The sequence below is a fragment of the Podarcis erhardii genome (genome assembly GCF_964252035.2).
Source record: "Podarcis erhardii genome assembly, chromosome: 9".
In the NCBI taxonomy this organism is placed as follows: domain Eukaryota; kingdom Metazoa; phylum Chordata; class Lepidosauria; order Squamata; family Lacertidae; genus Podarcis; species Podarcis erhardii.
In genome coordinates, this window is record NC_138512.1 from 54922788 (window position 1) to 54934709 (window position 11922).

The window sequence follows — 11922 nt, forward strand, 5'->3', positions numbered from 1 at the left end:
CAGGAAGGGGGCACTGGGCACTGCTTACTCAGGTTGCCAGCTTAACTCATGCCTGGCCTGCACTACAGCAGGACTTTTGCTGGCTATGAGCTGGAGGAGCTCAGCAGTAGGGCTGGGATGTTGGTGGAGCATCAGATAGCATGCAAGCTCCCCAATGATCACTGATCCTCACTCTATGCCTAACCAGTCTGTAACCTATGAAGTTGTGGCCTGTTTTTACCCATACCTGGTATATATTTTTCCCATAGGTACCACTCCCAAAAGCAAAGCTCCTTTGCTTGTGGTGCACAACTCACACAAGCTCTTGAAATAGGAAGCCTGTAAGCAGCCATAGAGTTCAACGTCTCGGAGCTTTTGCCCATTACAAGCAGCTACAATCATGCCCGTATAGCTATAAGAACTTGATCCAAAAAAGATTCTTCAAGCAGTGGATGGGCTTTCCAAGCATGACAGTTGATTTTAGGACACAACCCACAAGGGTGTTCTCTGCCAAAGCCTCATTGATAATTTGTTTTTTTAAGTGTTGTTGAATATTATTAAAATTCAAATTCATAACAAAAGAGAATGGTAATACAATTATAGTCCTCTGGGAGGGAATCAACCCATCCATAATGCAGTCTACTGTCATAAATTTGTGCTACGGGGGATTTTTAGTTAATCTTTCTGAATTATTTTAATTATGGAGAAGTTCTTGCTTGGATCTTTTCTGTCTTGGCCTCTTGAGAATTGCTCCATATTTTCTGTGCTGGGGATTTGGAAAGAGAAGGAAATCATAGCAACTCACTGAAAATGGTTCTTATTGGCATGGACAATTGATAGTCTTAAAGCTTCTTGGGATCAGAGTGTTCCCCTTACCCCTTTTCCCTTTCTTTCCTGCCTTTATTAAAAAAGGAAAAAAAGAGAAGAGCATGGGCCATCACTGATGGAATATTTACCTTCATGAGTATTTTAAAAAGTTAATTACTGCTCGGAGCAAGTTGGTCTGGCTGTCCTGAGCTGTCTTTTATTAGTAGACTCCTTCATTAATTCCCTTCGCTGGATTTGCTGTTAATAGCTGCCTGGTCTCAGGCAGCACAAAGCAGCATCTGTGCCATTGAGCAGAAAAGCGGGAGTCAAGCAAAGGGATTGGGGGTGGGGAGACGCCGTTTACAAATCAACCCTGATTAACATGATGGCCTACTCTAGGGGGGAAACTGCATCCCGCGCCCATCACCAGCTTCAAAAACATCAGTTTGGACTATGCCTCTGCTGAGATCAACTGGTGCCATTGAGCCAAGGAAGGAGAACAAAAAGACCTTACTACCCAACCCCTTGCATGTCAGCAGAGGACGTACAGCGTAACTGAATGGAAATGTCACCAGACTTATTGGATGGGGAAATGATTAAAATGGGCAGTAATGGCCCAAGATGTCTGTTGAAGAAAAATGAAAGGTAATAATACTGATCCTAAAAACATTGCTTGGGAGTCAAAAAGAGCCCTGCCCTACTGAATGGGTCTATCGAGGATCTATCAAGTCTTGACATCCTGTTTTCAACAGGAGACACGCCAGATGTCTTCAGGAAGCCCAGAGCTCGGTTGCATTGACTTTTAAGGATCTTATATCCACATAATGACTGTATCCAGGGAGCCACCTGCACATTTGGGTCCCATAGTTGACTCTGGAAGGCAAAGACCTATGGCTACAAACTATTCTGTAGTCAATGGTGAAAATTAATGTTTACACTTATTTTAATCCTTCATAAGACAATGGCCAGTTGTTCTAGGATCGGAGTGGTAGGAACCAATGTTTTTGAGGGGAGAAAGGCTAGTATTTCTTTGAAGTCCAACACTGTCAGCTGTGGCCAGGACCAGAGTCATCATTCCTTAGGCACAGTCACTGAAGTTTTTTGGACTTGTGGGGATTTCTGTAAATAATGTAAATTTGGTCCACAGAGACGAAAGAACTTGTGAGAAGCTCCTAAGCCTATAACTGTCACTTCCTGCTTCTCTCAATGCAACTCTAGGAGGACGTGTTAGATACAAGTTATACTTGGTAGGTCTTGTGGGCCAAAACTGATCACAGGAACAGAAAACAGGGAGCAGAAGAATGTACTTGAAGTGGGAAAGGGGATAGTTTTTGTTTTTAGAGAATTCTAACCCCCTCCCCTGAGTATTCCCTGACAAAGTGGTCCCATACACCTGAAATGTACTAGAATCACAATCTGGGAACCACTGCTTCTTATGACACATGGATGATTGATCTCTCAATTTATTCAAACTCTGGTTTCTAAACAAAACAAATTCCTTCCAGTAGCACCTTAAAGACCAACTAAGTCAGTTCTTGGTATGAGCTTTCGTGTGCATGCACACTTCTTGTGCATGCACACGAAAGCTCATACCAAGAACTGACTTAGTTGGTCTTTAAGGTGCTACTGGAAGGAATTTGTTTTGTTTTGACTATGGCAGACCAACATGGCTACCTATCTGTATCTGGTTTCTAAGGTGGTTATAATTTTTAGGTATTAAAAATACCAGTCAACAATAAATATAAATTATTACCCAAACCCCATAACAAACCAACGGATAATAGCAGGTAAAGAGAACAAGATAAATAATTCTGAACAGGCTCCCAAACAACACTTGTTAATTTGTTGCCAAAAAGAAAAGAAAAAACGTGAATGTGAGCAATTGGGAAATACAGTGGTACCTCGGGTTACATACGCTTCAGGTTATATACACTTCAGGTTACAGACTCCGCTAACCCAGAAATAGTACCTTGGGTTAAGAACTTTGCTTCAGGATGAGAACAGAAATTGTTCTCCGGCAGTGCGGTGGCAGCAGGAGGCCCCATTAGCTAAAGTGGTGCTTCAGGTTAAGAACCGTTTCAGGTTAAGAACGGACCTCCGGAATGAATTAAGTACTTAACCCGAGGTACCACTGTATACTGTCTATAGAGAAGTAAAACATCTGGAACCAAGGTAGGCAAACCTGCGGCCCTCCAGATGTTGTTAGACTTTCAGTCTCATCAGACTCAGACGGCATGCTCTGTGGTCAAGGACGATGGGAGTTGTAGTCCAGCAAAATCTGAAGGGCTGCAGGTTTGCTACCCCTGGTCTAGAGATAATCCGGGCATTTACCGGTAAATCACACAACTCCCCTCAAAGAATCCTGAGAGCTGTAGTTATCCCCTCACAGTATCCTTAACAGTCTTACAGTTAACAGGTTACAGTTATCAGGGTTCTCTGGGGGAAGTCATGTGCTATAAATGTGTGTTGGAGGTACTTGGAGGTACTTCAAAGTTAAGCATTTTCAAGCACTACTGATTTCAGTAGGAGAGTTTAGCAATCTTCATTCTCATTGAAAGAAATGTAATTTCCCCCCTTGGTGTTTTAAAAACTCAAAGCTGAACAATTCAAAGAAGCTGGACTATCTATGGGCTTCTGACATGACAACAATCCTATGCGCAAGGCAATGTTATTGTAAAATAGAGAAACTAGACAGAGCGCCATACAGTTATACCCCACAATTCCCTATTCTCTTACTGCTACATGTTGCTGATGCAACATTGCACTGGTGCAGGGAAGGGTTAGGGTCTTTCTCAGGGAAGATGACAGAGGCGGCTGAGAGTCTCAGCAGAGCGTTGCTCATTCAGCTCCCGCCTTGCAGATGGACGAGGAGATGATTTCATCATCATAGCTGATTACACCCAGGCAATGTTTAATCCAAAGGGGAATGCAGGTCACCCTGCTACCTCCTCTCTGCCTGTTCTTCGAAATGAATAATTAACACAGTTTCCCTTTTAATTGTTATCCTGGATTCATGCATGCTGAGAAGCAGCAGCGCTGCAAATATTAGTGCACTTACTATTCAGGTGAAGAATGAAGTGCTGTGTAATTCAGAGGATAAGTGAGATTGACACGGCCTTGACATGTTGGTTCTGAGATGAATACTAGAATCCTGCTAGATCAGGGTTGGGCTCTCTCCCTCTGTCTCTTCTGCCCACCCCAGTCAAGATGTAGACCTGGTAAAAAGAGGTACCGGTAATTCCAGCAAACTGGTTTTACGGTGTGCAAATTTGAGCATCTCAACATGATTCAGGTGATGTTTAATGAAAGTTTTGTACTGTTTTGTTACTGCTCTGTAGTTAAGTTTTTGTTCAAATACCCTGTGCTGTGTACGTGACATTATAAACATCAGGCAGCTGAGATTAAATGCCTCCTTAGCACTCTCAGTGAAGTAAGTAGCAGAAATGATCACCTTCAGCTGGGATTTCCCAACTCTGCACTTGCAGAAGTGTATTAGAAATGGACATTTATTTTAAATATAACATTGGGATTCTAATGTGCCATTTCATACACGTTCCAAATCTAAGCCTTGCCATCCATTGGGGATCATTAATTTTAATCAAAGGAACTAAAAATTAGCTAGGGATTTATTCCAAGTGTTGCACACACCCCTGAATAAAACCACCCTGCTAATTCTTTTAGCTTCAGTTGTGAAATCTATTGCTACACATTGGCCTAGTGCTCTCAGAAATGGATGCAATAGGAATCGTTTGTCCTCCAAATTATGGCACTTCATACTTTAGGCTGAGTCTATCGTGAGGTGATGTTCCTCACTCGCCCCAGACATTCAGACAAGTAGAAAACTATTATGGCACCCAGACTACAAGACTTAAACCTACCTCTCTGACATCTAGTGCAGGAATTCTAATTGCTTGTATAGCAGGACATTTAGTTGCATGGTGCCCCACCTGAATTGGTACAGTCAAGACCCAAGTTTACCATCTCGTCTGCTTTCTCTAAATTTGGCTTTGTAATATTTGCATCTTTTATATTACTTCAGGTCACTGCAGCTATATCTTCTGGAAAAAATAATCCCAGAGGGTGGTATTCAAGTAGGTTTTACCCAGAGTAGACCCACTGGAATCAGTGGACATGTCTAAGACAGGTGCATTATTTTAAATAGGTCTATCTGAGTCACATTTAGTTGGCTACCACCCATAGTATATAGATTTAGAGGCCCTGTAGGTTGTTATAGGATCATGCTGGGCAGTAATCCACAATTCAAAGTCTCCACAAGAAAACCTCAAGTGGTAGATGGTAAAGGAGTGGGTGGCGCTGTGGTCTAAACCACTGGGCCTCCTGGGCTTGCCATTCAGAAGGTCGGTGGTTCAAATCCCCACGACGGAGTGAGCTCCTGTTGCTCTGTCCCAGTTCTTGCTAACCTAGCAGTTTGAAAGCACACCAGTGCAAACAGATAAATAGGTACCCCTGTGGCAGGAAGGTAAACAGCGTTTCTGTGTGCTCTGGTTTCTGTCCTGATGTTCCGTTGCACCAGAAGCGGTTTCGTCATGCTGGCTACATGACCCGGAAAGCTGACAAACACCAGCTCCCTTGGCTTGAAAAGCAAGATGAGCGCCACAACCCCATAGTCGCCTTTGACTGGACTTAACCGTCCAGGAGTCCTTTACCTTTACTTACGGTACATGTGCATGTATTTGTTCAAATACCTGGGAGTCTTGCTTGGACCAGGCCCCAACAACATGTCTAAGAATGTTTAAAGTTGTTGTAGAACACACCTACATAATACAAAGCAGTATAAACTCTAGGCAACACACACTAAAACACCAGCTTTGAAAAAAAGGAATTTCTTAAACATCCACTGAAGAAAATCAGTTAAGGATGAGTCTGATCAGAGAAGATTCCTTCTCTTTTCCCTACACAGAGAGCAAAATAGAATGATTTTAGCTTTAGAGCATTGGTTTAGGAAACTTTAGCAGTTTCTTCCTGCGGATAGAGCATCAGCAACTGTGACTACTTGGTTAACACTAGTGTTTCTCATTGCAGACAGGGAATGGTCTTTCTTGGCTGTGGAACAAGATAATTGACATAATCTTCCCAGGAACATGTGAGCTGTCATGTATCATTTTAATCTGTAAAACCCCGGAGCCGAGTGTACCGTCACATGCTGATTTTACTATTCTATGTGAAAGTGACTCTGGGCTCATTGATGGATTGTTTGCTCTCTTTCTAAAACAGTCAAGATGCTGAATGCCCTCGGGTGATAGACAGTGTGCAATAGGCACGAAAGCAAAGCTGATGGCCCAGTTCAAGTTCACCTGACAAAGCTGGAGCAGTCTGCAAGTGAGACTCTAGAAAAGGATTATTCACACTAGCATTATATTTTGTGAATGCATTTTTCTCCCTTCGCAGCTGCAAAGCTTCCCGACCCTGAAGGTTTTACACACCATAATAAAGAGATTTAATTTCTCTCTCTCTTTCTCTCCCCAGTTTTCTACTCTTTACACCTAATTTCTTCTCCGGCTCTGGACTGTGACGGGGCATTTGTATATCCAAACAACGCAGCACACAAACATCACCTAGAAAACAATAGCAGCACGAAGCAGCAGCACAGAAAATCTCAGCTCCCTGTAAGTTTCAGAAACAAAAGCCAATGGTTTTTGTTCAGCCTCACTTTGTAGTGGGGATCTGTGCGTCGATAAAATATCATATGCATTCAACATTACTCAAAATGCCACAAATAATCATACGCCTTTTCAAAATGCACTCTACAATATTATTATTTTTAAATGTCATTGTTTCTTAAACATCTGCTGAAGAAAATCAGTTAAGGATGAGTCTGATCAGAGAAGGTTCCTTCTCTTTCCCCACCCTTATACAACAAAATATATTGCGAGCCCACGCACTAAACCTTGTCCCTGGAGCCTACCCCCCCAGGAATGAGACATGACAACAATGTCTGGGTTTAAAATTAGGCCACAACTTTATTGAATTTCAGGTGTAGGAACCTTGGCTTAGGCCTTCGAAGGTATCCCTCTCATACCTGACAGGGGCTGAGGATGTACAGGGCAGTCAGGCATTGTGGGAGGGGACTGTAAAGCGTGCCCCCCCACTTCGCCAAAGCTGGGAGTTTGACCTTATGATGCCATTCCAGGGTCAATCAACCTTTTCATGGGCCCTGCTAACACCGCCGCATGGAGGTGCATGAAGATGCTGCCCCCATCACAAGATAGACTACAGAATACCAACCAAGGCCTAAAACAGCCACCCGAGACCCCAGACTGGGGACTCACAGCCAAGATACCTACAGCTGAAGGCCTCTCCCCTAAAGAGAAGGGCTGCATCCTGCCAGCCACCAATCCTTGAGGCCCTGACACACATCGTGCAACCAAAGGTCGTTACCGGTTGGGTCAAATGTACTCCACCCACCCAAAACAGCTCAGAATTGTCCACTTGGGTGGTGAATGGAGACACCACTGATCTGGTGCATCGTGTTATGCATGGCCCTATTAATTTTTTTGCACTGTATAATTGAGGTGAGGTTCATTGGCCCCTCTCCAGCACTGGCGGGGGAGGAGTTCAAACCAGAGGTTGGTCATTGCCGGGCATAGGGCATTCACATTATCAAGGTCTCTCTTCGCAGATAGAACCAGGCTGATGCCTTTCTGCACTACCAGGTCATTCTCTCCCAGGTGCAGTATCAGTGCCTCTCGTGGGCCATGGGCAGCGATGGCTCTGCACAGCATGGGCATCAGCATGACCCAACACATGCCTTGTTGTCCCATCCTGGAAAGAAAACAAAGCGAGTCTGGGCCAAAGAGCATGGTCCTTTTCCGGCCCCGCCCCACCCTCTGCCCATTGGCTCGCTGAGATGGGGGCGGGGCGATGGCCACCCTGTAGCCAAAGTGGGTGGCACCCTGGTCCCGGGAAACCCTGCGCAGTGTTACAAACCCTGCCCACCTCTTGGAGGGGATGAGCGGTAATTATTGCTTTCATAAGAGTGCATCTTTATATGTGAACCTCTACGTGCAATCTGAATCCAGAACACTAATCCACTGCCATCCTAAGCATGTTTACTCAGAGGTCCTATTCACTTCCAAGGAATTTATTCTCAGGTAAGGATATATGGGATTGTAACGTCAATTTCACCAACATTTTGCTTTAAATTACGGTAAATAAAGCATTGTGCATGCAGGCCATACAGGTAAATTATGGGCCAGGTAAAGTATTCAGGTAAAATTTTCTCCTTTGAAGTAAGACTAAGAGTTTGTACAGGGGCCTTACTGTTTCTATTTTGTGCATACTTAATGTACATCTCACCCACAGCATGGCAGGAACCTGTTGTGGCTGTAAAGTTTATTACACACAGAAAGAGCCAGTGTGGTGTAATGGTTAGAGTGTTAGACTATGACCTGGGAGACCAGGGTTTGAAACCCCACTTAGCCATGAAGCACACTGGGTGACCCCAGGCTAGTCAACATCTCTTTGCGTAACCTGCATCACAGAGTAGTTGTGAGGATGAAATGGGGAGAACCTTGTACACACCTTGAGCTCCGTGTAAGATAAAGGTGGTATTCAAAAGCATTACTGGATCCAATGATGGAGGCAGAGCTCTATGAATTTGTGTTCCAGGACCCTTCAACCCTGCAGCTTTCCCCAGAGGTCTGAGATTAATAAAATGCCCATAGCAGCTGATAATGATGAGCAGCTAATAGTCAATGGTGCTTTGCTGCAAAGAACTTCAAATACAATCCTGTTCAGGTGTTCCCCAGCAAGAACAACACAGATTATCTAGCTCCTGACAGCCCAGCTCCATCACCCTCTATGAGCTTGTGCTAAATGTCTGTAGTGTGGTGACATTGATTGTACAATTTAGAACCCTGTTCATGCATAAATAGCCTCTAATGTGTATCAAGCATCATCAATGGTTTGATTGCAATCTTTAAGACTGATTCATATCATATTGAAATGAGTTGGTCAGTAGGCACGGTGGGTTTCTCCATATGGCAAAGCAGTACTTGTGGGGCTGCAACATCTTACGATAGATCTTGCTTTATTGTAACGTATTGTGTCGTGCCAACCCCAAAAGGTGTAACAGCTGAGTGGCAAAATGGGAGTCTAAACTGAACAAACGAATGATGATAGATGGAGTTGAGTGCATAGTGATGCAATCACACAAGCATTTATCTGCACAAATTCAGCCTGCAAACTGCCAACTCACATTTTGGCAGGCATCCAGGGTCATGTGAAATGGCCTTTAGACCTGCTCCAAAGAAATCCAAATGACAGGGGTGGCATAAAACAGATGTCTGGTCTATAGCAGGGATCCCACCATTGTTTTACTTTGGGAAAGCTGCACTGATAGATACTTTTAAAGAGGAGCGGGGGGAAGTCTAATGATACAATCCATAGGGAGGTTCTCCTGCACCGGTCCTAGTGAAATGAATGGGTGCTATGCATGAGCATAGCATTGCTTTTGTGTCATTCCAAATTCATAGCACTGGGTTTTGTGAGGGAGAATGCCCCCTAATGCTGAGCTTTGGGGAGAGGAAGAGCAATCTCTTATATTATAATATTCCTCAGTGAATGCTTGGGAAGTGTAATGGCTGTAATTCTGCTTTTTGCTTCTTTCCATTTCTCCAGGTGGTAGCTGACAAAAAGTCCAAGGAGGTCACATCCATGAATTACAAGCTTTGATCTAAAAACACAAAAGATTGCTTCATAAGTAGCAAAAAAGAAAAACGCAACAGCTGCTTTTACCCAGGGCAAGCACTGTTGATGCCTGTGGACAGCACACATACCACAAAACATTCAAAGAGGACGAGTGTCAAACCAGCAGAGGTTTATATCCTATAGCTGTGAGCTGTGAGAGCAACCCCCCTCCACCCATTTGCAAGAGCAGCAAATGAAATGGAAGTGGTCATTGTAGCAGAACAGCTACTGCATCCATCCCAGCACTGGAGAATAGATCTGTGAGAGTGGGCAGATTTAAAAAGCTTTCTGGGAAGTTGGAACAAGAAGAGGTGATGAATGAAGGAGTTAGCTGAAAAGAGCAGTTTTTGACAATATATCTGTTCTGATAGCTGGAGACTTTTCTGCTCTCTACTCCAAAAGGTGTTTTATTTTTTTTAAAAAAGCTAAACCACCAAACAGTTCAGTACAAATGATTTATATTTTCCCCTAGCTCTGTTTCAGTCACTTTTCTAGAGAATCTTCATTTCAGCCTGTTTTACATATTCTTTTTAAAATAAATTAAAATACAAAGCACATAAGAAGCAGCCAACTCGACGCTATATCATAGTTAGAACATCCAATGCTACAAATTCTCTAGATTTGTGGTCAAAAGTGACTTGAAATCTGTTTTCTCAAAGTCTCCACTGAAGGTCTAGTCAATGAAAGGCGCCTGCAGATTTCATTGCATTCTGTGTGCTGATTGTTGAAGAAATAGCAAATCCCTGTCTTCCCAAAGTTTGTCAGGCATGATGCCTCTTTCCGAGAGAGAGAATGGATCTGGGGGTCAGTCAGGTAGATGAGGCCTTTCCCATTACCAGTCACCCAACCTGTCAAAAAGAAAAAACGTTACAGTTACAATACTGTCGTTGAACTCACCAGGGCACAAGCCTGGGCAATGTATATGGAGGTCCCGGGCTGCCCAGATAACAAGACCCATCTCTCAGCCTCTCTGGTGTGGTCCAAAGGAAAGCAGAGCCATATGTTGGGCAACAGCTTGGCTGCAGAAGTTGCTGGAAGAAGGCATACAAGGTGCCATCCAACCGCCTTAGGGACTCCACTCCAGATTTGTGCAGGGTTTACTCCTTAGCCTTTCCTTCTCCCAAAGATACCCCACAAGGCAGGAGAGGTTTAGGGTCAGAGTTTCCTTCTCCTAGATGGGCTACCTTCCCATGTTGAAGAGCCCCACCTGCCCCTCGCTTCCCTCTACACCATGTGCAGAAACTGCCTTCTTGACCATTGGACCCTCCTATTAGTCTCATCCACTCAATCTGCCAGAGCCTGTCTTTGCATGCAGGGGAGATTCCTAACTCACTGAGGGTCCGAGACCCATAGGCAACACTCACCTGGTTTAGCTGTCCAGTCAAAGCCGTTTCTCAGGGTGTGGCTACAAGGAGTGCCAACTTGGCCCCACAACCATGGGTGCCTGATGCCGTGGATGCCATGCAGCATGCATGGCCCTGGCACCAAAATTTGTGGGTGCCCAGCACCTTCATAGGAAATTTTGTGGGTGCTCTGGCACCCAGGACCCCAAGGAGTTGACACCTATGGTGGCCGCTGTTGCATGCTGACAGCTTTTAGGAGCCACAGGTGAGTGCAGGGTGGGGACCAAAGTGGACAAACTACCCCAGAAGGAGCACGACATGTCCCCCACTAGAGGAACTACCCCTTCCCTAGCACCCTAAGTTATAATACTGATTCTAAAAACACACCCTATATGCATTCCATTTCATTTTCTGCAGATTCGCTGACTACAGAAATTACTTGTTTCAGCACCATAGGTTTGTACATGTGCATGCAAAATCTTGGTCTCTGTTTTGCTTTTGGGAGGGGGAATCTAGTGGTTTTTTAAAAATATAAAGTACCTGTTTATGCCTGCATAGTGCATTTGATCAATTTCTATACCACTTTTACATTTCCAAAGAAATCTCTAAGTGGTTTACAACTTTAAAGCATTAAAAAAAAAATCACAAAATATCAAAAGAAAATGTTATGAATGAAAATCAAATGCAAAAAGATCCACATTTAAAGCAGAACCTATATCTATAGTCCCTAGACAGAATGAGGTGACTGTGTCTATGATACCTGAGAAAGCTGATTAGGTTTTAAGCCAATACAGTGAGCTGCTGAAGTAATTTGCTCTTTTTTCCCCAAGTGACATTTAACATTTTCTTTCTTTTAAAAACTTCAGCTCTGAATAAGGTAAAGGTAAAGGGACCCCTGACCATTAGGTCCAGTCGTGGCCGACTCTGGGGTTGCGGCGCTCATCTTGCTTTATTGGCTGAGGGAGCCGGCGTACAGCTTCTGGGTCATGTGGCCAGCATGACTAAGCCACTTCTGGCGAACCAGAGCAGAGCACGGAAATGCCGTTTACCTTCCCGCCGGAGCAGTACCTATTTATCTACCGTA

At 44.0% G+C, this 11922-nt stretch overlaps 1 protein-coding gene across 4 annotated transcripts in view; it reads right to left on the reverse strand.

Moving 5' to 3' along the window:
- Positions 1–9853: 9853 nt before the first annotated feature.
- Positions 9854–11922, reverse strand: part of ALPK1 (alpha kinase 1) — a 55362-nt gene continuing 53293 nt past the window's right edge. For all 4 annotated transcript variants that reach the window (XM_081876677.1, XM_081876676.1, XM_081876678.1 and 1 more), the window contains exon 14: positions 9854–10343. In XM_081876677.1, the coding sequence (XP_081732803.1) occupies positions 10123–10343 (221 nt within the window). In that variant the 3' untranslated portion in view covers positions 9854–10122. The remainder of the gene's footprint in view (positions 10344–11922) is intronic.